This window comes from Biomphalaria glabrata, chromosome 15 (assembly GCF_947242115.1).
Source record: "Biomphalaria glabrata chromosome 15, xgBioGlab47.1, whole genome shotgun sequence".
Taxonomy (NCBI): Eukaryota; Metazoa; Mollusca; class Gastropoda; family Planorbidae; genus Biomphalaria; species Biomphalaria glabrata.
The window spans coordinates 21,677,624-21,704,892 of NC_074725.1; the positions used below are offsets into that span (position 1 = coordinate 21,677,624).

Genomic DNA, 27,269 nt, shown 5'->3' on the forward strand with positions numbered 1-27,269 from the left:
ACAAGTTTCTCTGTAACCGAAAAAAAAAAAAAAGGCAAACACATGTTACTGTTAGATCTAGATCTATATAAATTATCTAGACTAGATCTAAATATGTAAATCTAGATCTATGCCTTTTATTAATAGATCTATCTAGCTGTACTGTAGATCTAATATATATAAATCTTGAGTCGTGTAGCCCCTCACCACCTCAAGAAAAGACAAGATCATATATTTATAATATTATATAAATATATAAGTATAAGATTATATACTTCATATATATATTATATACTGATCAGTGATATATTATTTTATTATTAGTGATATATCATCTAGATCTAGATTTAATAGATCTACATATAAATATAAAAAATATAGATCTTGACCTAGATCTTCTAGATATAGATCTAGAGTCTAGGAATCTAGATCTCCAGCCCTGGCCTTCCACTTCCATACCAGACCAGACTCAGAGTGACCAGTGGCAGAGCCATTACTTACTACTTTATTTCTAGATCTAGGCATTATTAGTCATTAGAGACTATTTTCTATAAGAGTAGTAGATCTAGTACTAGTATAGACATAGATCTATTCTAAAGCTAGATTGAATATATATATATATCTAGATCTAGTATCTGCAAGTGATTAATAAAAAAAAAAAAGGTCTCAAGAAGAATGCCCCCTAAAGGAAAAGGTGGAGGTGATGGAGCCAAAGGGGGTAAAAGTAAAGGTGCTGAAGGAGGGGCCAGTGGAGAAGGAAAAGCAACAAAAGGAGGAACGGCTGTAAAGGTGTTTAATAATTTACTGTCTTAGAGATAGAATTAATTATTTTTTTGTTTCATATGTTCTTTCAGAATTGTAGATTATAACATCTAAAGCCCCTGAAACCATCCACAGGGCGGTGGGCAAGACACAGGACACCATTGTGATGAATTGGCAGCCATCTGGATCAGCCTTTAATCATGGCTTTTAATCTACGGACACTATGGTCTAGACCAGTGATTCCCAACATTCATTAACCCGCAGGTTTAATGAATACGGGTACACTCTTGTCATGGGCTGCATCACCCCAAAAAAAATGCCACAATAGAAAAATAGAGCAGAATTGTTTCCAACATTGATTCTATAGCCCAGACAGTCTTCTAACCTCTTTTATCTAGCTCTGTCAAACATGGCTAGAATGGTTCACACAGATTTTGTGTATTTTCAGAGAACTTTTTGACAAGTTGAACTATCTATAGGGAGCGAACAAAAACACACATAATTTACAACAAAACATAATAAGGACCTGTGTGTAGTCACAGAATGAATTCTTTATGTTGTATCTGATCTGTTCTATTTATGTGTAGGTTTCTGTTGTGTTGTCTTTATATGAGAAAAGAGTCCTTGTAATCACAACAAATAAGCAATCTTAGTCTTAGAAAAAGGATATATATATATATATATATATATATATATATATATATATATATATATATATATATATATATATATATATATACAAAATGAAATGCAATATGAACTTGGCATTCAATCACATAAGAAGCCAATAATGTTGTCTTATTTAATTATTTGTGATTATATTTTCTCAAAATTGAATTTTTATGTTATTTATTTACTAATGGTATTTGTAAAATGCAGGTTCGTCATATTTTGTGTGAGAAACAGTCAAAGTCTTTGGAAGCTCTGGAGAAATTGAAAAGTGGTATGAAGTTTAATGAAGTAGCTGCTCAATACAGTGAGGATAAAGCACGTCAAGGAGTAAGCACTCTTTTTAAATGTATTTATTGTTGAAAATGATTTTTTTTTTTAAGGATGTACTTTTTTTTTATAAAAAATAATCAGAGGTTTATTTAAGTCTCCCATTTAGATTCTCTGTGGTTTCTAGAATAGATAATCTTTGTACATGTTCATTAAGAGTTAAGAAAAAGCTTCTGGAGTTATTTTGAAAGGCTTTCCAGAAAAAGTCTTTGTAGGGACCTTCATCAATACCATTGTGACCTAATTCGACCAGTTTCTAGAAGCCCAGGTCAGATCATAGATGACCAGAGTAAATACGTTAAATATAGTCATCGATCAAAGAAAGAGGTTTTTTAAGTGAAAAAAATAGCATACGTCAGCTTTTATAAGGTCACAGTTAATAAAATAATGATTCTAGGATTCTGGAAAGTACGATTTAGAATTGTATAAATTAGGGGTAAGTTAGTTAGTCAGGGTCCTCGCATTGTAACGGTCTTTGCTTAGTAACGGTCTTGTGTTACAATGAGTTTGCGGGTCCATTAGTTGAAGTTATACTGGTTGAAATTGTTGTATTTTAAGTTATTTCAGTAATAAGTTATATCAGTTAAAGTTGTAGTATTAGTTTCATTTTATGAAGATATTCAAGTGAAGTTATTGAATTGAGAATTTACTAATAAGTGTAATTTGAAGAAGTTTATTAAAGAAGTTAAAATAGAACACAGATGTTTCTTTAGTGCAGCGGTCCTCAACCTTTTAAGCTTGTGACCCCATTTTAGAATCCCCCCACTCTGCCGCAACCCCCCCACACACACACACAGCAATAGAAGAATAGATAATAACAATTAATATTTTCAATGGTCTTAGGCGACCCCTGGCAAAACGTCAATCGACCTCAAGGGGTCGCGACCCACAGGTTGACAACCCCTGCTTTAGTGTGTTATCAAGTCATTCATATAATCTCCGGCATAATGATTCTGTTTGAACCATAACTAATATTAGAAGAAATACCCAGAATTAAATAAACAGAAATCGTTACACAATGAAAGGAAAGCTATTGTCAAAGTGGCACGCCCTAGAAACATTGGGGTGGCTGAAAATTGGGGGTAAACCAGCCTTTCTTTAATCCTAACCACTAGGTACTGTGATAGCTTAATGTTATTATGTTAAGCTAATTTTCCCTGTAATAACCTAAAGATATTGAAAACTGGATTAAAGCTCAAGTTAGCTCTATGCACCCTATAAAAATGATTTATTTTGTGAAAACAGATGGATTGTGCACCATTATTTTTTTAAATTCTCATTCATGCTGGCTTGAAGGTTGGTGCTCTGCACTTCAGGCATAATAAGACAGCTGCTTTAATACAAATAATCCCACAAGTACAAACAACAACAAAAAAAAAGACTTGTAGTAAAGGTAATCATTAAACTGATCACTACATAATCTTGGAGGATTAAAAGCTGCTACATTAAAAATACAATGGTTAACATATTTAATCTTTTACACCTTTATATTAATGTTTTCATTGCAGGGTGACCTCGGTTGGATGACCAGAGGGAGCATGGTTGGCCCATTTCAAGATGCAGCTTTTGCTTTGCCCAATAGCACAGTGGACAAGCCAAATTACACAGATCCTCCAGTGAAAACCAAATTTGGCTATCACATCATCATGGTTGAAGGAAAGAAGTAACTACCAGTTGATGAAAAACTTTTAGAATAAAAAATTGTCTGTTTTAGAATCATTTTAAATCACTACAATTGGCAATGATTCAAATGGTTTAACTGCAGACAGAAATGAATGGATCATTTGAATACAAGTGCTGCTTAATTCACAATAAAATTATTATTTTTTATTTTTGTGTACTCCGTGAGCATACTACTGATGTGGCTATATATATATTTTATTTATCTGTTGTCAGAATGAATGTATATACTGGGGGTGGTTGCTTGGTGTATTGTTTATTAAAGTCTTAATAAAGTAAATGCAAGTTTTCTTCTAAACATTATTCTGTGTTGGAGAAGATTGCCAGGTAATGACAATTTAGGTTGTATCACATGTTAAAGAACTAGCTTAGAAATGTAGTTATAGTAAATAGTTTTAGTAAAAATAACATTTATTTTTGCATTTCAAATTCATTTTTTCTCCTGTTGGGAGTCATTCATGACTTCCATGAGGGAAGATTTTCCTTTTATGGAGACAAACTCCATAAATAACAAACTATTTGATTTATCCCCTGTTCAGTAGTATATGGAAGCATGATTTACTTGTGCTCTTTTGCTTGCATCACCATTTAACTATTACCTTCCACAATGATGTTTCAATATGGCGTTTACAAAAAGTAAACTGTGAAAGTGCAAATAACTGAGCTAATCCTTAAGTGTGACAATTAAAATTCCTGAACTTTTAAAATGAACAATATTTATTGAACTCAAGTCTAACAAGAAGATTTAACTTTGTTATAGCACAAAACAAAAAGCAATCATTAGTATGAGTGTAATTATTTGAACGAAACAAAAGCAGAACAGAATTCAAGTTTGGCTATAACTAAATACAAAAAAGTCTAGCTACTTTATCACAAGAACAAGTGAATAGATCATGGCAGCTTTTGTGCATGTTGTTATAGCATCTATACACTGAAGCAGGAAAAGTCACTTTTTTAAAGTTTATTATGTACTTTATATACGCAACTTTTTTTTTGTATATTCATACAAAAAAATGTGTATTATCTCCATTATAAGGAATGTTTACAATCCTAGTCAAAATTGATACCCATATGTAACTTACAGCTAAGAATTAACTACTGGTATGGGTTTGACGTTTACACCATAATGGGGGGGGGGGGGGAGGGAGAGATACCTAAAGACTAAGACCTATACAGAACAGCTTTAAAATCAAAGTTAGTTAGAAAAAAAACCACTCTGGGCTGCTGTTCATCAATCTAATTGGGTTTGACTAGTATTGGTTTGATCAGTTTCAACCAATGAACATTCCTGAATACAATTCATTAAAAAAAAAAAATGGTTGAAAACTTAAAAAGAAAGAAAATTACAATCATTATTCACAAGTTGATATTTTAATTATGTTAACATTAACAAGTCAATTCTTCTAAGAGTTTGAAAAAAACACATTTGATAAAAAGACAAGATGAATGAAAGAAAATGTGAGGAAGGGGAAAAAAAAAAAGCACTTAAATTTTTGCATTGAATCCCATGAATAACAGGAACATCATTAGCATGCTCACACAAACATTTCGCATCAAACAGTTTAATACTAATTACATTTCAACATACAAAATGGATGGCATACTGAGGCAGTTAACATAACGTTTGTCAGCTTGGGTTGCTTGTCAGGCTTCATGCAATAGTTTACAAACATCAAAGACTTCATAATGGAAGTATCAATATTGTAAGTGATAAATAAAAATTTCAGTAATAAATATAAATAATATTAAAACACTTGTTGAACTAAATTTTCAAAAGGAATAAATCAAGTAATTTCAACTTTGAAAGGATGTCATAGTGAAATGAAAAATGTATCTCTTGGGATAGATCTAAAGAAAAGTTGTTTTTTTTAAAAGAAACATTTCAAATTGAATTTTTCCATTTAAATATAAAGGACATGTTTGTGTTTGATCAAATCATATTTTTTTTTGTTAGTTTCAAAACATAAAAGCTGTAATGTGTTACTCATTGTAACAATCATATATATATAACATCCGCCTGTCAAAACAAAATGCTATTGAATGTAACCCTTTGACTTCAAACACGTGAGGATGCCAAGGCACACCTTCATTACAAAACATTAAGTAAAGGTTGATAGACAAACTACTTTTCTGTCTAGCCACATGGAATATAAAGACAAAGGGGCAAACACATATTTTGTGAATATCTACAAAAATTATGAGGAAAACCTACACTGAACAGTTAAAAGTCACTCTCTCTCACTTTCAAAATTTAACAGTAAAATCTTCAAAATTGTTGCACATGATACAAGAAAAAGGAAAAAAAAAGTCTCACTCCACAGTCATACAATGAGAATTACAAAACATTTTTGAAAAGGTGTATTCCCACTACAGATTTGAGTAGGTTGTTGTCCTTACCTTGTCCTTTGTTCATTAAAACAAGCACAGACATAAACAACAACAGATAATTTCTAGCCAGTCACAAGGTGGTGAGAAAATTCTCAAATGCTAAGTCAACACCCTCACTAATCATGGCTTTAGTAGGTTTAGGACAAAATAATAAAAATCTTAGCTGAAATTGTAGAGAAAATGTGTGAAGTCTATTAATACATTTTGTTTTAAACAATGAAACTACTGAAACATATTCAAAATTTACATTTTTTTTAGAAAAAACAAAAACTAAAAAAATTTATTGATCCATAACTTTTTTTTTTGTCCATTTGCTGGTAGAAACCAAACAAAAAAATATCTTTACCCATTTTGTTTTTGTCGAAATATTTATGTTTAAAAAAAAAGGATCAATTAAACGGACTCGTATCCAGATTTGCGAGATCTCCTACGTCCAATTAAGTAGGCAATCAATACAATGACAACAAGTCCAGCCAAAGCAGCACCAACAGCTATTGGCACTACACTGTTGGTTTCTTCATCCTCAGAGCACTCAGTGGCTACAAGATGAAACAAGAATTTATGTTAATTATTGAAATCTTCAAATGTAAAAGGGGTTTAAAAAAATAGTAGTACTACCACTAATTTTACTAATTAGCCTTTTTGGGGGACAAATGTTTCTTCCAAAAACCATTCTCCTCCCCCCCCCCCCTTTTTCCCTCAAAAAAAAAAATTGCTGTTTTGAAACTACTATATTCACTGCTTAATTTTTTTTTTTCTTTTTTTAACACTTCTTATAATCTATACACCATAAGGTCTGAAAGGGGAACTCTGCTTTCTACTTTTACTCTTATAATGTGACTCAAAAAAAAAAAAAGAAGTTTTTATTAGATTTTTTATTATAGGCCTACATATTTTTTATTTAATGAAAGATGAATTAGAATAAACATCAAACATTAAAAAGTTTTACTTTCTTTTGAAACTGTCATTTTTCTTTATGTAAAATGGAGTGTCATAATTTTTAAAAAATTAATTATGATTTTTCTTTTCAACACAATGTTATGAGGGATTTTCATAAAAGTCTTGTGCACAAAATATGGAAGTAGTGATAAGCTACCTAAAAAACAAAAATTAATATTAGCACTGCAGAATCTAATCTTACACTTGTAGCCTGGAGTAATTTTGTATCATTTGGTTGTAACAATGATCTTTCAATAGTGTCCTTGACATAGTTTATTTTGTCTATTTTTTTTTCTTTAAAATCTCTTCTAATCTTCCTCTTTTCATTTTTCGTACATTTTTCTTTAGTTCCATTATATTACCCCAACTTCTCCATATCTCTCTTACTGTATTTTATTGCTTAAAGAAAGTCAACCGGATCTTAAGAATCAAAATGTAAACAAAGAGAAAATTATTGTGATTGACTTCACTATGAAAATTCACAATTTACTTTGCCCTTGGAACTAATGAGCCCTGTTATGTGAGAGAATTAATGTGTTCACTAATCAAACAAATCAAAATTATGTTATGAAAGACTGAACTCACCATCACCACTAAATGTGATGTTTCCCTTCTCGTTGAAGGCTTGGTATCTTAGATTTGATGTGTACAAGGTAACATTCTGAAGAGGACATAAGAAAAAAGTCTGCTTACAAATACACTTAAAAGAAATTATTTCAAAGCTAATACAAATACAAAATACACATGTAGTTTTAAGCATGTTTCTCTAAAGGTGAAACTAGAATAGAAATAAAATGACCAACCTGGCCAAGAGAAACAGAAGTATTAGATTTGCAACTGTAGTAGTAGCTTTGTTTCTCTGCTTGCAAGTAGTTACTCTTTGCAGAAGTATAATTAACTTGTAGAGTCTCTGTGAGGATTAAAAAGACATGAAACTATTAGGGTTAATAATTTAAAATTCACAGCCTTAATTTTTTTTATTTTACCGTACCAATGCCTCAAGATTTAGGTGACCCATTAACAATACCAACCCTTAGTCCCTAAACGAGTGCACTATGCCTGAGCTAATTTTTCTAACTATCTTTCAAGCGCTGGATCTAATAAAAGTTTAAGATTTTTATCAATTGAGCTCTCTTTCAACTGCAGTCAAAACATTGTCACAGAGTACTCACCATTCACAGCTGCATCCTTGAAAGCACTGGTAGAGTAGGTCAGAATGATGTTGGACACAAAGTAAGTATTATTATCTTTGGTGCGCTGGAATATGTACTCAAGGTCCCAGCCAGGTAAGAACAAAATTTTCAAGGACTCTTCTCTGTCTTCACTACAGGAGACATTAGCTGTGACATTGGAAGGGACATCTATGTTAGCAGTGGCTGCCTTGGTTTTCTGTGAAAAAAAGTTGAAACATTCCAATTATGTTGGGAATAATAAGGCTGTATGCTTCTTGACCTTGAGTTCTGACCTATGAGGCCGACTTCTTGGGGAGATGTATAAGGATTAAATAGGAAGTGAACATTTTTTAAAGATTTTTTTGGTTTTGTTTTTTAATTTGCTATGAGCTTGGAACTGACCATTATGTTCTACTTTCGCCACAAAGAAGTCAGGGAGAAAGTTGCTTTTAAAATTGAACGTTTGCCTTGTCTTTGCTGGAAAAATGTGACAAATTCATCTGATAAACGCTATCATACTTAATGTTACCTAATTAGCTGATATATTTACAATCTTGAATAACATGAATCTAACCCTAGGACCTAGCCTTGATGTCTGCTCAATCTCAAATATTTCTGAAACACACTTTTAAAGAAACTCAATTTCCATGTTATAATTTCTTCAAAAAGGGGTCAAACATGCAGTCAAACATTCTGGGCACAAAATGCAATGCTAAGCTCTTAGCTCTCAGGATGTGATTGTCATAGACTTTGATGGGCAACCTGACTTGTCTGAGTAGCTCAACTATCACTAATTTGGACACAATTAAAAAAGTTGATTTTATCGGAAGAGTTTCCTCTTAATGTGTTCTATTACAAAAAAACAAAAAAAAAAACAATGTTTTTTAAACTGATGTGCCAAAGAAATATATGTATGGAGTCTTAGTTGTAGAAGGGAGTGTTTCTCTCTGATTGTTCCACGGGAGATAAGGATGAAAATAACTTTAAAACAATCTGAATTTCTTTTTAGATTTCTTGAATTTAATTCCCTATACCAACTTGTCATAGAAAAGAAGCCATGAAATCAACTGATTAAACATTCCAAGCACAGAATTACTTATCTTGAACTTCCAATACATAAAAAAATACATGATTTAATTATTGACTACAAATGACCATTGCAGTTATCTTTTCCAAATCTAATTTATTTTTTTCCTTTTTAAAACATTTCTTTCATTTTCTAAAACTTGAACAAACTAGATGGGCTGGCAAAAACATTTCAGGGTGGATCTCAACAGGAAATACAGATACACCAAGAGGCAAGGACAGCCCATTATCACCCAAACCGCAATGTGCACGACAAATGGGACCAAAAAAAAATGGTTTAAGCATGGGGATAACATTAAACAAATCAGTGGAGAATACTAGATGCTGTTATGACATGATTAGGAATATGGCGCGAAAAGTTAATTGTTTCATAAAATGGGACATGGTTTTTGACTTAGAGACAATGATGCGAATAGTAAAAAGAATAGCAAAAAGTAAACTAATACTACTACTTTTGACAGCCTTAGAGAAAGGCAGGTTTTATGGAGTAGAGATTTAACTTGATGACATTCTATGGTTCCCTTCATTATTATTAAACTTGTTAATCAATATTGTTCTTCAGCATTGAGCACCTTTGTATTGTTTGAACTTTTGTCTGTGTTATTTCTCTATTTGATTGTTACCTCCATTTGGAAATATCCACACAAGACACAGCGTGGAGGTGCCTACTGCAAAATAAGGATTTGAAAAGGTCTCATTCTTAAACAAAACTGATACATTAAATGTAGGGGAGCTTAAATATTATTCTATTGATATGTTCTCAGGTATGGAATAGCAATTTGTGCAATTAATTATCTTATCTTATATAATACAGACGTTACTTCAAAAAAGAAGATGATTACATCCTACGCATCATGCATTTAGTCATGCAAATTAACCAATGACTTAAATTCTGCCAAGTCACTGGTTTTCCTGGCTAGCTCAGGCAACCCATTCCATGCTCTAATAGCACTAGGGAAGAAGGAGTATTTGTACAAATTTGTCCTAGCATATGGGACGAGGAATGTGCCTTTATCTTTGTGTTTTCAGAGTATTTTATTAAATTTTGTTTTTGTATTTGAAGATTATGGTTCAGTGTTTTATGTATAATTGCTACTTTACTTTTGAGTCTTTTGTCCTGAAGGCTTTCTAAATTTAGTGATTTTACTAAGGGTGTTTCTCTAGTCAAATGTGAATATTCATTTGTTATGAATCTCACTGCTCTATTTTGTGTATGTTCCAGTTTCTTAATGTTTTCTTGAGTTGAGGGGTCTCAAACGAAGGATGCATATTCTATTATTGGCCTGACTTACTTGACTTAATCCTGTGCACTCCCAGGGGAGCATAGGGCCGCAACCACACCTTTCCACCGAGCTTGGTTCTGAGCAGCTTTCTTCATCTGCTCCAATGTCATTCCAGTACCCTCAGCTTCACTGATGACTGACCTCTTCCAGGTTTGCTTGGGTCTGCCCACTTTCCTCTTTCCTTGTGGGTTCCAGTCAAGTGCCTGCCTTGCAACATTGGTAGCTGGTTTTCGCAGGGTGTGTCCTATCCAGCTCCATTTTCGTTTTGTGATGTCTTGGGCTATGGGCTTTTGTCTAGTTCTCTCCCACAAATCGATAGTAGTTATCTTTTCTGGCCACCTAATTCCTAATATCCGGCGTAGGCATCTGTTAACAAAAGTCTGGAGCTTTTCCATATTTGTTTTAGTGACTCTCCAAGTTTCTGAACCGTATAGAAGGACAGACAGACAGACTTATTGGCCTAACCAAGGTTAAATAACATTTTAGCTTTATGTTCTTATTTGATTTATAGAAATTTCTTTTAATAAACCCTAATGCTTTGTTTGATTTTTTTTATAGTTTCATCAATATGTGGATTCCATGACAGTTTTTTATTTATTATAACACCTAAGTATTTTGCGTTTTTTAGTCTGTGTTACTGGTTTGCCATGAATAAGATAAGTGGAATTAATTTGTTTTAGTTTTTTTGTTACTCTTAACAACTGACATTTTTTCTGGGTGGAAAGATATGCTCTAATTTGATTCCCATTTCTGTAATTCATCTAATTCTCTTTGTATTAGCCTGGGATAGAAGACAATCAACTTACATTACCATCCTTAGCCTCATAGTTGATGGTTAGCGCGAACGTAGCTTCCAGGCGAAATTTGGTTGTATTAGTTTTGCTGTCCCAGCAGGACAGATCATCTTTATAGGAAGGAGCAGTTGTGGTGGCAGGAGTTGGAGTACTAGTTAAGGCTGTTGATGTTGTGCTAGTCTTATCCTGGTCACATTCATAAGCTATTAGAAAGCGTAAAACAATGATTGTTAGGACATAAATTACAAAACATAACATTAAACAAACAATTTACTAAAATATATTTTTAAAAAGTTTATAAATGAGACAACTGCAGAAAGGATGAAAATGATATTTGGTAACAATTGGTCAAAGGAGGAGTAAAATAAATCTTTAATAAACCATAGATACAATAGCAAGTTCTGAATAACAGACTAAATTTTGTGACGTCCATTGATAATATTTGGTATGATAATTTTTTATCTTCCTTTTAAATAGCTTTATTGTGTGTACATTTAGACGAGAAAGGTTTGACAACTTTTGCACTTGGCATCAAGCTTTTTATATCTGGTCTGAATAATAAATTAATGCTTAAGTTGTGTTTTAAAATCAAAACAAGCTTGAGATTTTGAAATGCTTAGAAAATATGAGCTACACTTCTGCTTCACATTTCATTCAACTTTCATGAATGAAAAGGAAATTAACTCTGGGTTCAAAAAAATGCTTAACTAAGAAAATGTGAGAAAGCATAGGAATCTCTGCTGAGTTCTTAAGCACAGCAACAAGATGAGGAGAAATGCTTTAGAGGGAGAAAATGTACAATACAAAATATTGAGCCTATTAACTTAAGTTTAATGTAAGGTTTCCTTGTGTGACACACTTCTTTACTTCCTTGCTAGCAGACATGGCAGTCGTTTGCAAGAAGTGGATCTCTATGCCTAATTCTTCTAGTCAATAATTAGATTTAAGACTAAGATCCAAATTCTAGATAGTTTAAGATAAGTAAATACAAGCGGCTGAGTACACCACACGTACAGGCAGAAAGTATTCAAATTAAAGAATATAGAATAAAGAATATCACTACAGGCCTTGATCGATATACAAATACAATGTATTTTTATTAGAACTATGTAAATAGAAATATACTTGGATGTGCAAATGTACTAAACAAATAAAATCTTAGTTTGCATTCTTGTGGAATTAATGTTTTTCTGTCAACTATTTCAACTCTCAATAAAGTCAATATAAAAAAGACCTACCAGGTTCAAATGAATCATTCTTATAAGACTGTATCTGAAAACCAGATAGCTGGGCCACAATTTCATATGTGGAGTTGAACTTTTCTTTAGAAGTGAAATTGTATGATACAATAGCTTTGCAATAATAGGAGTTATTCTGCTGGAAGGCAGGCAGTGGAGCAGCAAATGCACTAACAGTATCTAGTTGAAAAAAAAGGAATTAAAAAAGATAATGTTAACAAAATCTAGTCAAATTCAATGCAAAAGCATGACAAACATTATAAAGCTAAGGGTGCAATAAAATTCAAAAAAACAGAAATGGAAAAGTAGTTTTGAATGCTGGGACAGTACCATCTAAACAAAATAAATACCACACACATACCCCTTTGTAGACACAGCGCCCACCCTTATAAAACCATATCCTCTTTGAATGCCCCTTCCTAATCCACCTTAGGCAGACCCTACTGCCACTACAGCCCAACATAACCAACACTCTGTATGGCAGTGCTGAAAAACTGAAAAGAAAAGCACACTATTTTTCCTTGGCACAGTTTGCAAAAGAGCTCACAGCTCAGCAGCATAAAGCTGGCTTGAAGAATAAACCAAGCATATATCACAAAAAATAAAACTGTTTTAGAAAAGCATGCATGAGACAGTTTCACTTTTATGAAGTCAATAAGGTCCCTTTTTTTTTTTTTTAAAAATATTTTTACTTCAGTACTAGAGTAGTATATTTAGTTCGGACATTACATGAATTCTGACATTCGCTGTTTTGGTGGTCATTAAATAATTATTTTAATATTTATTATAAAACTAGCGCACTGTATAATGTGCTTGTCCATTTTCCAAAGATTCTGACACAATTTCCTTCCATTTAGCTGTCTTTTTATGTAAGAAAAACGAATTTCAAATTTGTTTTTTCCATTTACCATGATGACTTTATCTCTTCCTAGGGTTAAGACTATATTTTTTGATTGGCTAAGTCTATATTAATGAGCCCGGCAATATTTATTCTATTTTTGGAGCTGATTTATTTGATTCATAAGCCAAGTTGTTTGATTCCATAAAAAAAAAAAATTACTATTTTCTTACCAAAATTTCAGACAGCCAGTTTTGGACATTAATGTTAATCTATATATATATAACTTTCTTCCCTCAACAGTTTAAACGAGAAGAAGTAAAGGAAAGATCCCTCTCTTATTTCTGTGGATAGTCCACGAGAAAACAAGAGTAGTATTAACACTACGGATGAATGGCTGCGCGCTTGACTGTCGTTTGAATTTATCAAACCCTGCATGCACCCATTCCCCTTTGTCCTGCGGGTGGTTTGGACTAGGAACTAATCTAAGTAATCTACTATGTATTTATGTATATATATGTGTGTGTAAATAGCAGGGCCGGACTTAACCATTGTGGGGCCCTATGCGAAACGGATTTCGTGGGGCCAAGTTTGGGAAGGGAAGCAGATAATAAGTGAAATTTAAGAGTTTGTATTAGAAAATACTACGTACAGAATTACTTTGCAAGCCTTGCGTGTAGCAAAGTCATACAGTATATCATAATAATTCTGTTTCCTACATAGATTACGCTTAATAGCAAGAATTACCAAATGTTTCAATATATCTTTGAGAATTCTTGACCTCAAGTAATTCTTCATTACTTTGAGGCGCGAGAAGCTTCTTTCACCAGATTACACAATTATGGCTGATGCATAATGCCGCAAGTAAGATTTGCATTTTACATATTGAATAATACCCCAAAATGACAATTTTTGTATACATTTCCATATATTTTAAGGACTTTTCGTATATTTTGTGATTTCTGGAGATTTCCAGGAGCTCCTGGTAAATCGACAGGAGGGTGCGGGAAATCTGTTTGAAGTTATAAAATGATTTAATTTAGTAATTTATACACCTTGAATTAGAGCGAATCCTATGAAAGTGCGGGGCCCACTGCGGTCGTATAGGTTGCAGTGGCCTAAGGCCGGCCCTGCAAAATATCGGCGTATGTTACGCCGCTGGTGGTCTAGTGATCTTTCATTATATTAGTTCGTTTGTTGTTGTTTTTTTTAAATAGAGAATAAATGGCCAAATGTTTGGAGTAAGCTTGGTACATTGAATGAAGTTAAATGCTTAGATCTAGACCTACTAGATAGATCTAGATTTATAGAGAGAATATAGAGGATTCAGCTATTTAGGCAAGAATGGCCATCCTAACCTATACTATACTACAAGAGATCATCTGTATTAGAAATTTATTAAATTAATAAACAAAAAACACAAACATTCCACACACATCTAATCATGCAAACATAAAATAAGTCTAAAAGTCGGTATAGCAGTCAGTGTCCCAGTGACCTAATTTAGGTAGAATAAGTGTGTTCATATTTTTATTTTTTTTGTTCGTATTTATGCATAATTTGAAAACATCTTAATGATTTAATGTGAGGGGCTATGCCTGGGGATCTTAAAATTTAGTTAATGTTAATATAGAATTAAAATCTGAGTTTATTGATGCCTAAATATAGAGACTGTCCGAAATAAAATATTGTGTCTGGAATCAAATAATGTGGGTCAAATTTGTCAGAATTAAATGAAAACACGCTGCCTCTTTGACCTTAAATATAATAACAAATATAGGTTAGGGGTACAAATATAAGTAGTCATCCTTATTCTCCTTAAACTAAAGAAGATTTCGATACTTCATTTTCTTTTCTATGTCGAACCATTGTAAAATAATGCACTGTCAAAGTCAAACTTTCCAATTTGGGTCTATAGGTGTCAGAATAGCATAAACTACTCTAACTACTCAATCTATCAAGTTTATTATCAGTAAGAAACTTATTTAGAAATAGTTTTTAACTATTTAAACGGGTTAAGGAACACTGAGTTGTCTCCAATCCTATAGCCAAGAGTGCTTAGATAACTTCAAATGCTACAAAAAATCAAATATTAAGTTCTCATAAAATAATATGTCAGAGGAAATACATTTTGTGTTAGCCCCACAAATGGCAGACATATTTTTGCAGAGATAAGTAGAAAATGTACACACCATTTTCAAGATCCAAAAAGCTTTTGGCATTGAATTGCACACCAGGCGTGACTATCCATTCACTGTTGCTAATGTTGTTGAATTGGAACCAAACTTCCACAAGCTTATTAAAAGTAAGCTTAATTACCTCACAAGTTGAGTTGACTTCATCCAATGTTGCATTGGCAAAGTCTACAGTTTTGCTCTGCTGAATTAAAAAAGAGCAAAAAAAAAAAAAACTGTTAAGCAAGTGTATAAAGCATATGAAAAAGATTTGGTTTCCATTGGTACAGCTGTAAAGTTAACATGTGGCAAATGGTTTGCTATTCAATAACAGTATTAACATTTAAACAACAATGCAAATTGAGCCATGTTGCTTTTCAAAGCAAGATGAACTTCTGTAAAGGATTCCTATTTCCTACTGAAAAATATCTAGTGACTTAAAAAAGAAAAACATAACGCTTTTTTAAACAAAAAAGTAAATGTCTCTTTTATACAACTTATAGAGCAAATATTCTGCTCTTAATAACTAATGAATGTTAGATAAAAAAAACCCAAAGGAACATTTTTACCCCCCACCCGAGAAAAATCCTTGTTAAGCTTAGATCAAGATTTAGAAGACTGTTCTAAATGTTTCTGAACATTAATTTATCAAACTCTTGAATGAATAGGGCTTACAATGTGGAAATATATTCTGTTGAAGATAAATATTTCTTAGTTCCATAGCCAAAATTTTAATTGATTTCTTTTAATACTTAGAAAAATTATTACAATCAGACTATAGTTTTCCCAGTGTGGCCAACAAGCTTTTCCCAACAATATACATCAAATGTCTAATTTCTAGGACAATCGTTAGAGCCGTTTACAAGATCTGAATTCATGAGGAGTGACTTGAATAGAGGTATTGTAATAATAACTTTTGGCTAACCAATTGACCACCACACCACTTACATAACAAACATTTACCATGACACCTGAAAACAGGTTAAGAGATTCAACAATCAACAGAGTAATTTGGAATATATTATTGAGACTATTGTAACTTAAAAATGGGTTCCAAAGGACTGTCAATGCCGGGAGTGAAAGTGGGGATAAGCTCCCACTTTCCAAGAAATGCTCCCATGGCTTGTGTCTCTAAATGCCCCTGACAGTCAAATCCAGCTCCTGGCCTTCATGTGTGATTTTCCCAAAAATCCTGCAGAACCTGTTCTTACAAACTGACAGGAGAAGGGATGAAAGGCGGAACACTGGTGCCTCAAAACCAGTTTAGCTTCGTGTTGATGGGGCATGTCAGCCTAAATAACGCAACCCATCTAGGCGATACTCCCCCGTGTGGGTATCATCGAGGCTTGGAAATGACCAAGAGCAATAAATAACCTCACTGCCTTTTCCACTTGCATTTCACTAAGCAAATAATAGTGGACCTCCCCCCCCCCCCCCCCTAGGTGCTTTTTGACGGAGGTCTGGATTGCACTACTCCAGGCGGAGGTCTATGTCTCACTACACTCTACTACTGGATATAAACCCATTATGAAGTTTTATTCTGGATCTGGTGAATGTGATAGCGTGAAGGGGCCTGGACCAAGGATGTGACAATTCCACAGGGCATACCCAGGGCACAGTCCACCTTAAGCTTTCTAATGCAGAATAGTTTCATTTGGAGAGCTCTGTGGATGGCGGAGAATGGGCCAACCCCACCTTGTCCCATGGATATTCCGGTTACAGTCTTTAGACCCAGATGTTCTTTTTATGTCAGTATTGGAGAAAATTGCCAAGACTGAAAACTTCCTTAAAAAGCAGGGATTATATTAAAAAAAAAAAGCCAGAGGAAACAACCAGCCTAAAACAGCACACTATTTTTCCTTGGCACAGTCTGCAAAAGAGCTGACAGCTCAGAAGCAAAAAGCTGGCTAGAAGAAGAAGAAAAAGAAGTAACTTAAAAATGTATGAATCTGTCTTTTTAGGATTAAACAAGGAACTGTTGTTTTTACTTTGATCCTCTGACTCTTCTTACATATTTAGTCCAATGTGATCATCTCTCAATACAAAATACACAAATGCTTTGGGAGCTGCAGACACACATTCTCAATATTCAATGATGTGAAAAATATTTTAAAATTCTCACTTTGATTTTGTAGCTCCTCAGATCCACATTAGAAAATAAATTAAATATATAAAAAGCAGGCTACTTTAATGTCTTCCTCTCAAAAACAGAATACTTACTGTTTTGTTCTTCACATTATCTGTTGCTTTTACTTCTAAGCTTCCATTTATATCTAATAAAAGACATGAGGAGTTGGTTTTTGGTGCATTCACTTGAAAACGTATAGCTTGAGCTTGAGAGAAAGAAAGAAAGCAAAATTTAATTAAAAAACAAAAAAAACAACTGGTTTTCTAAAGCCAGCCTGGGCTTCAGTGAGTAGGTTATTTGACTCAAGGATCCATGTGAGCCTGCTATTTATCACTCTTTCCATCAGTTTGCAAGTACAGCTAGTGAGGCTTGGGGGAGCTACCACCTTCTACCAAGCGCGTCCCCAGGTGGCGGATAGGGGAAAGACCTTAGATATAAGGGTTAGCTGTGAATAGCAAATAAACAGTCGCGGACCTACTGGTTTGCAGTCATGGAGGATGAGGTGAAGTATTCCAGTGGTTGGAATATTTACTAAAAACATCTCAGAAATCCAGGGAAATGATTGCAAAAAAGCGAGTATAGGGCGCTCTAACTCTAAACCAGGGTAGATGAAACTCGTTAGCTAGGGATAGCAGTTCATCTAGGAGAGAAAACTCAGAAAATAAACACCTGCAGCCTTTCTCAGAATGTGAAAAAGACATCCATGACTGGGAAAATGCTAGTTTATTGCTCTTTGTGGTGTGAAGCAGTGAATGTCAGTATTTAGAGAAGAACAAAAAAAATAATCTGAGAAGGGGACAAATCTGCAAAAGACCCCCCAACCTTTCCATGCCTTGTGTGCAGCCTGCTTTTCAAAGTGAAGACAGGACTCCACAGCCATCTCTGAATTCATGGGAAATGAGATTGAAAATGTGTTTTGTGTTTTACTATGTTTTATTGATCCTAGTAAATGCAGATAAAGTGCACGACCTTTTCAGCTCAAGAGTAACACAAACTAACAAGCTTTCACATTACAGAGTCCTATACAGTGGAGAACATAATAATAGTTATGAAAGTCTGGCATTTCTCATTGGTAGTTTCTGATTAAAACATATATTTTATATATTGTCTTTTAGTAGAATTCAGAAACTTTGATCTAGAAGGGATCATTGTTCTCAAAAGGTTGGGGGATGCTTATGAACATGAAACTGAAATCATCTGACACTAAATTATATAGGACTGACATAATGCAGGAAATACTGATAGGAAATGCAAACAAAAGTGATCTAAAAAAATAAATAAATAAATAAAAACTGACAAGGAAGTATAATCACAGAGAAAGCACTGTGCACAAATCACAGTCCTTTAAAAATAGTTTCCTTAACCATGTTGATTACAATATTATTTCCTCTAAACTCAATGAATGTATTCTAAAGGTCTCATAGATACAATGCAAGTCATTTGGTGAACTGCAAACAATACAAAGTTTTATAGACATCATTACTCTACAACCAGATTTTCCATTTTAGCTTCAATAATTTTCTTGTGCCACATATTTGCATGTATCCAAGAACAACTAGATGTCAGAGTTCCACAGTTACTAGAGCAAAAGATGCATAGCTAAATACCACTGTTACTAAATCATAGGTATAATCTATGCTCAACATTCACCAGAAAAATAAGTATTCAGAGCACATGATTGGATGTTCCTCCCACTTGAGGGATGGCTAAAACTAACCTTCACAGAATAGGCGGATCCCCCTTATCACTTCATCTTACCACTGTTTTTGAAACAAAACTTTCAACTATAAATGTAAGCCCCACAATTTTCCCTTCAAGACCATCAATCCACTTAGCTACTAATCTTAGTCTACCCATAACAGGATCATTTCATTTACTTTTTTATTCAGAGCCACAACTAAGTGCTTAAACATTTATTTGACAGGCCAACAATAAGGAAAGCAAAAAAAAAAAAAAGGCAGGTCATCATGATTAACACAGGAGACACACCAGATGAAACCATATGACAGGTGTACCAGCTGTGATGGTGGACTGGGAAGAGTGAGATAGATCAACTGTGTAGGTGTGTTGATGGATGATGGTCAGCACTAGAACACAGCAGTGTCAACACTGCATTCAGCATACCATTCAGTTACATGGAAATGACTAGATTAACAGTTTATAACACAGACTGATTAGACAAGGGACATTAAAGGCTAATAATACTGATAAAACCTTGTGGACCAGTCTCCATAAGGCCTAAGCCTTTTATTTGCCAGCAACACCTCCATTGATAGAAAAAGTATTCTTCAATAGGTAAAAAAAAAAAAAAGTATCGCTACTCACTATCAGATAATAGGAAGATAAACATCTTATCAAGATATTTAGTAGCCTGCATGACTCAGTGAAAAGATATCCCAGAGATTAAAAATGAAAAACAACCTTTGACATCAAAGGATGCTACACATTTAACTCTCCCCCCAGTGTCTATACACAGATGACAGGTAGTATCCAATAGGTATAACTATTTGATTTTTTAAGGTGAATCTCCTAAAAGAATGTTAACATGAAGACGAATTACAGGTTTCCCTCTCAGGGGAGAGAAAAAAAAAAAAGACCTACCCTTCCTACTCATTTGGAAAGTGAAACTTCTTGAATAATCACTTATTTAAAAATGCAGATTCTGGGAATATTTAATAAAACCTAAATCTATTACTTCTTTGTATGTAATGCCTAGGATCTTTCAGTAGCATCTCAATTCCATTGTTAGGAATTACACATAAACAAAGAGATTAGAGACAGGATTAGTACAGCGATTGGACCCCACAATGACCTTGCTAACAAACACAGGAATTGATAAAGGTGAAATCTATTACTTAAAAAAAAAAAAAAGGGTATAATTTTGTGCAATGTCCAAAATTATAAAAGAATAATTTTTCCTTTAAGATAAAACAATCAATATGATACATAGTGCTATGCACACAAAAAAGCTGATTAAACAAACTTTATTTATGAATTTTCATGGCCATAAAAAATAATTTTCAGAGTAAAACTTTATTTTCTTCTTTCTACATCATAAAAGGTGGAGTTACACTACAGGTTTGAAAAAAAAATAGATCCTCTCTATATAAAACAAGAACTTGTATATATATATATACTGAAATTAAACACCATTTTTAAGTTGTTTTAACACAAAACAGCTTTTTTTTTTCTTACAGCTGTGCTATAATCAAATGCAAACGGACATGCGTTGTGTATGTAATTAGTGACCCCCAACCCCTATCCCAAAAAAAACAACACCTTAGTTCACCCCTGTAGTGTCAACTAATTTTAACTCCTCCCCCCCTTTCCTTGATGGCACTCCATTTGCAAGAAGAAGGAAAGTGTGTTGTGACAAGTACCAATTAAACAGGTCAAGGCCATTTAATCAGTCAACAGATACAAAAAAAAAAAAAATTGTTTACAATAAATTAATTAAAATCAGTTGAGAAGGGGGGAAGAGGATTGAGGCAGGGAAGATTGATTTCACACCTTCAAACTTTGACAAAAGAATATAGATATATAAAAGTACACTTTAACAGAGGCACACCACAGACAGATAAAACAGCCTTGTTTATTCATTGCTATCTAGTGTTGTTAAATTATAACTTATTAGAAAAATACTTTAAAAAAAAAACAAACAAACAGGAAGTTGTTCCTATTCTAATTCCAAGAAGAATCATTCTAACTCTTATTGCTGATTAGTAATAAGAGAAATTATATTGCAGAAATTAGTACCAACTCTGGAGAAAATTCTTTTACACCCACTTCCCACCAAGGACTTTCCTCTACTCATTGTACACACTTTACACACAGACAAAACACACACATTTATGCAGTCTGCAAGATAAGGCAGCCTGCCAACATGAAGTAGTGATATAATTTATTGAGTCACATGGCTGGAGCCATTAAAACATTTTAATAGTAAGAGAAGAAACCCAGTCACATGATGGTTATAAATAGACCTCACCACTCTGCACTAATGCCTTGGCCACTGGCCTGAAGCAGATAGCTTCTAAGCCTCATCAACATACCGATCACCAACCATGACTTTACTCTCATAAGCAGGCATTGTTTCCCAAACCAATTATACAATCATATCTCACAGAGATAAAAGTCATTTTATCAGTCATTATCTTAATGTGCTCCAAACTTATTATAAAACATGATCTCATAAAATAAAATTTAAGTGAACAGATGAAAAGGCGATAACACACCCACAAGTAGCACATATAGAACAAAAGTACCACATGACAATGTAGTTTACCTGCTACAATAAGAAATGTCAGAATAAAAATCTTCATCTTCTGTACTGGCTTGTCTTTCTTACTCACGTACTATTGAGTCAACCTGAAAAATAAATTTAAAAAATAATATGAACATAATTTGTTAGGAAAATTTTTCATTCTAGTTCCTACTTCTATTTTTAGCCTGCTAGGTTTGGAGGATTACAGCAAGGCTATTTCAGATAAACCTTGAAATGACCCCTTAGAAAATTATGAAACTAAGGAATGGTTTTAGGCCATGCTAGAATGCCACTAGCTTTAAAACAAAAACTTTCAAACACTTCAATTTTTAGAAAACAAAACAATAAAATGTCTTTCTATACATCTTCCTATGCCTTAACAAAACATGGCAATGAATATTACAAATTTGGATTGCAGGAATAAGCATGATATATCAACAAGAGTGTACTTGCACGAATTAGTCCTAGCATATAATATGGAATAAGAAATGTGCCTTTATCTTTGTGTTTTTGTGTATTTTAAGTTTAGTTTTGTGTTTAATGTATTATTGCTACCTAGTAGAATAAGAAAAAGAGAGTCATAATATCTCATACACAAAAGACTAAGCAAAATGTTGAAATCTGAAGCAGAGTATAGTTTCAAAACTATTTAGCAAATAATTGATAGTAACAGTAGTGTTTAATGTAACGTAAACCTTTTTTTCTTCTTCTTCTTTTAAATTGTATTTGACATAAAAAATAATGATAAAATATTTACAGATTTTGTTGTAAAGATACTTGCAGTTATGAAATTTAAACTACCAACATTGGTATTGTTAGAGAACAAAACATACAACTTTTTTGTTTAGCACAATATCTACAATTTTATGTGTTTTTACTGTTAGTTAAAAATACCTTAAAACTTTAAAAATAGAGTGTTTAATGTTGGTATTGATTTTTTTGTTGTTATGCGTCAGTGATTCCTCCATTCATGTTTTTTCAATACACTTTCAGCACTGCCTAACAGTGACGGTATAGTTTCTAGACAAACATTTAACACATTGAACTAAAGTTAAGCTTTTAGACCAACTCTCATAAGTATATATATATTTCTATATTTTAGCATTACACCAGCTACACCAGACGCCAGATGATTTGTTACAGGCTTTATATGGTTTATTATAGTCAGAAAATCCCCTCTTTTTTTTAAATTTTAATTAACAAGCCATATTTGAACAATCTCCCTAACACACTTTTTAGCCTGTGAATTATATATTTATACATATTTATATATATTTATACAATGAAATGAAAGAGCCCCACTCTTTTTCTTTTTCAGCCAATGCATCATAATGTTCTCTGACATAGAGTTGATTTGGAATTACCTGTTTTATAATACCCATGCCCCCCCCCCCCATGACACAGACAAGCACTTGTTATGGCCGGTGAAAACTAGGTACCACTTTCTTATTTGACCCCCCACCCCAACCCATTTCAGTTTCAATGTATTTTCTGAAGTCTCCAATTAAATGCCTAAACTTCTTTTTTTTTTATGACAGTGTGTTTACTAAATAATAGGAAATATTATGGTTTTATTAATTGTAATAGTTTATAAAATTTGACCCCTTTTGAATATAGAGAAATGTCAGTGCAAAATAGTATCATACCTTGCTCTTGAAAAATAAAAAGATATTATAAACTCTAGAACTATATTTTTGAAGCTATTAGGATTAGTTTTGTTTTTTTGTTAGATCCCATCTTAAAGGAAGCAAACATGATGTATAAAGCAAATTAAAAATAAGTTGATATTTAGAGAAATTGCTTTTTATACTGAATTTTTTAAGCTATCTGTATTTATGCTTTATATACAAACTGCGGAATTTTGGAGAAATACCAAAAAAAAAATACAAAGCTTTGGAAGAAAACTTGTGCAAAACTGTGTTTAGGCTGCGAATCTGTCAAAACCATAACTTAGCAAGCACCTAAGAGGTAAAAAGGAACCTTTGTTTACAAAATTTCATGTGAATCTGTAAGGTAAATGAAGATATATAATCTCTTTATCAATCTGTGGTATTTGCATTGCACATCAGCTATGCACATTGATTTTTCCCTAGACACACATGCACAACAAAAATTTATACTTAAATAAATCTCTGACTTTTCTTCGACTTCTTAATCCAATATCCAAATATTTAAAAGGCTCTATTTTGCTCTTTGTTCTTACCACCACAAGCCTAAAATTCCTTCCCAAAAATATACATGCACACTATTAATATTTTATTGTTTTTTTTTTAGTAACAAAAAAAAAAAAAAAAAAGAAAATATATTAATTTGGTTTCGTTAGTTAACCTTTTAAGTTATGCACAAAAGAACTATTGATTTCATTTTGTTTTGTACACACCAGATAGGCCCATTGATTTGTTCCAAGGCTTTGTATTGTTTGTTATGGCCGGAATGTCCTATCTTTTTTTTTTCTTTTTATTTCAATAAACAGAACACATTTTTAGGATCCCTACCATACTTTGTAGCCAGTGAATTAGTGTACATCTGTTAAAATGGAATTAAATGGCCTGCTTTTTTTTTCTTCTCCCTCTTTCTGAAACCCACATTTTTTTTTTCAACCTACAAACCATTAAAAAAAAAAAGAAAGCTAGGAAGGTACTTATCAGGGAACTCCTCTATGTTGATGATGCAGCAATTGTGGCTGACTCTACTACTCAGCTTCAGAGCCTGATTTACAAACTATCTGCTGCTTGTCAGAAGTTTGGCTTAAATATTAGTCAAAGCAAGACAAAAATACTAGTTCAGAACATTTTAGCTATCTTGGCTCCATCAAATCCAACAATGTTCTACTGGATAAAACAACAACAGGATAGCCAATGCCGTTGGCACTATGTCACGGCTTCAGAAAAGAGCGTGAGACAATACCTTGCTGACTAACAATATCAGAGCACTTTTCTACATGGAAGTGAATCATGGTCAACCTACTCTTGGCAGAAAAAAAAAAGCCAATATATCTTTCACCTCCGATGCCTAAGGCGGATCTTTAAAATAAAAGCAGGGTGCCAGGATATCAGCTGTGTTACCAGCAGCAGACGCCTTTGCTGGCTTGGCCACGTTCATAGAAATGCCAGTAGATTGACTTCCACAAGACATTCTGTATGCCGATCTAATAGAAGGCAGGAGAGCCCCTGGTCGCCCACTTTTACAGTATACGGTAGTATGCAAAAGCTCATCAAAAACTACACTAACAGCTGGGAAAAAGTGGTACTGGATAGATCCACATGGAGCGCCAGCATAAAGGAAGGGTTCCGGTTAACAGTTTGTAATAAAAAGAAGGGCGCATGGTGATTACAGATGCCCAACCTGTGACGCAGCTGTGTACCAAGGATTGACCTCTAAGTCACACAAGAAGTCACAAAGGGAAAAGATCGTCTCTCAAGAGATAATATGCAACAGATATTATTATAAAATATATATATTTGTTTACTTTAAAACTTTTATAGCTATTTAATTTTAAAAAAATAAATTATTATTATAATTATTAAGTATGCTCTTCCCTGCCAAATCTATATAATTGATCATTCCTAAATTTTGAATTATCACTGTGATATGTGCAACTGAGGCTTTTTTTCCATTCCTAGCACGGCCAGCTACACATAACACTGTTGTGTCTATTGACCTTAGTGTGACGTCAGTTACAAGATGTGAATGAAGTTGTGGAGCGTGGGAAAGGTTGCAATGGCTGATGTTCTTGAGTTGGAGTAAGAAAAACAACAACTTCATAGTGAAAACTAAAGATTAAACCTTGTTTTAGATATATTTTCTTTGATCTGCTCAAAGCTTCCATTAGCCCGATTGAGCTTACTAACCGGGGGGTGTGGGTGTGTGTGATTGAAAGAATTATGCTTGGCAACACCCAACTTCCCCCTCTTTGACCTCGATGAGCAATTCATAGATACCATCAGTTTTTTCATAAGTCAGACGGTTACGGTTTGCGGAGGTGAAAATGGATACCAGTGGGCTTAATTCGCTTAAACTTCGCACATTAATATAATCTAGTAACATAGTTAACATACTGCTCATTACTCTTACTTTTACTGCTGATAGATCTAGATTCTAGATCTACTCTGCAATAAATGTGAATAAAATACTCAGGGGAATCTGCATTTAAAATTATTTAAATTTAAAATTATCAATCATTAAATTAATCGGTAATAGTTTAGATGCCCAGAGACATTTACTGACCAACATGTTGTTTTTAAGCATATTTATATCCCTTATCTATATTAAACTTTTTTTAAAGAGATTTTTGTTCTTATGCTGTCAACTTATATGCATTTTTAAGTGTATTTACTGAAATGAAGGTCTAAAAAAAATGTTGTTAATAAATTGATGAAGTTGTTTCTTCATTTTTTCAATAACTTTTTTAAACACTGTTTTTTGTTCTTATGCTATCATTTTAAATGAATTTTAATATTAGATCTAATAGCTGCTAGAAAGAAAGACAAAACAGCAACAGAAAAATGTTGGCAAGTAATTCAAGGGAGATAGTCTAGTATTAAGCCTTAAAACCAAAATGGCTATTTCCAATGACAATATATGGTAATAAGAAATAAAACTTAAAAATTTATATTTTAAAAACTATTTATCTCAGAGGAAATCAAATTACATATTTGTAATCTGCATTTTTTTCTGCATATTCTTAAAATATAAGAGAAACCTGATTTAGCGTTTCTAGTCTTGTATACTAATACTAATACCGTATATTCTACTAATTTTTTCTAGTTCTATTCTAGATATATCTAGATGATAAGATCTAAAAATCTAAATAGTTAACTGTACTTTACAGTATATAAAAGACTTTACATAGTCCCTAGATTTGCCTAGAGATCTATTTTATAGATCTATTACGTAACTAGACTAGATCTATATAAGTATATTATATAAACTATATTGTCTATATTGGATATAAATAATGAATCATGATTAAATCTAGTCTTCTAGTTCTAGATCTAGATCTATCTACTCATAAAGCCATAATTAATATACACCTGGATAATTAATAGTGTCAATAGTGTCACTTTTAGTTTTAGAGAGATATACTTAACACTAGTGACAAGTTCCACTAGTGACACTATGACTACAAATAATTTGTAGACTAGATCTATCATCTAGATCTAGTAAAGTCAGTAACAGTCACAGTGGACTTAATTTATGACTGTCTATAAAAAGTATAATTAATATCACAGTCACAGTTATACACCTAACTTAGTAACTACACTGACTACAGTACTGATTCACCAATTTCATGTGATTGTCAGATAAAATACTAAAAAAGCCTTGATCTAATATTCTATAATCTACTATTTTACTTTATCTATATCCAGATCTATCATCAACATACCTTCCAGTTTAAGATTTAGACAACAAAAAGGATTAAATTCAAGTGAACAATCCAGAAATCGCAGAAAAAAAAGCAACAACACCGTCATATGACTAGATTCTAGGTCACGTGCTACAGTAACGGGTTACGAAAAACACACCAATATTTTTTTGCCGAAAC

At 33.1% G+C, this 27,269-nt stretch overlaps 2 protein-coding genes across 3 annotated transcripts; one reads left to right on the plus strand and one right to left on the minus strand.

The window, feature by feature from the left end:
* The first annotated feature begins 18 nt into the window (after nucleotides 1-18).
* Nucleotides 19-3,570, plus strand: LOC106071836 (peptidyl-prolyl cis-trans isomerase NIMA-interacting 4-like). Its single transcript, XM_013232019.2, has 3 exons — nucleotides 19-768; nucleotides 1,621-1,740; nucleotides 3,249-3,570. Exons 1-3 carry the CDS (start codon nucleotides 655-657, stop codon nucleotides 3,405-3,407), a joined length of 393 nt encoding a protein of 130 aa, XP_013087473.1. The 5' UTR covers nucleotides 19-654; the 3' UTR covers nucleotides 3,408-3,570.
* A 546-nt stretch (nucleotides 3,571-4,116) lies between these two features.
* LOC106071835 (lysosome-associated membrane glycoprotein 2-like) lies at nucleotides 4,117-27,269 on the minus strand. Of its 2 annotated transcripts, none has more exons than XM_013232018.2 (10): nucleotides 27,111-27,269; nucleotides 21,746-21,828; nucleotides 17,553-17,665; nucleotides 15,351-15,534; nucleotides 12,321-12,500; nucleotides 11,095-11,285; nucleotides 7,920-8,136; nucleotides 7,551-7,657; nucleotides 7,333-7,408; nucleotides 4,117-6,347 (listed from the first exon to the last, which is right to left on the minus strand). In XM_013232018.2, exons 2-10 carry the CDS (start codon nucleotides 21,780-21,782, stop codon nucleotides 6,202-6,204), a joined length of 1,251 nt encoding a protein of 416 aa, XP_013087472.2. In that variant the 5' UTR covers nucleotides 21,783-21,828; nucleotides 27,111-27,269; the 3' UTR covers nucleotides 4,117-6,201. The 2 variants fall into 2 exon arrangements, with proteins under 2 accessions (XP_013087472.2, XP_013087471.2); XM_013232017.2 differs by having other exon boundaries at nucleotides 15,351-15,537.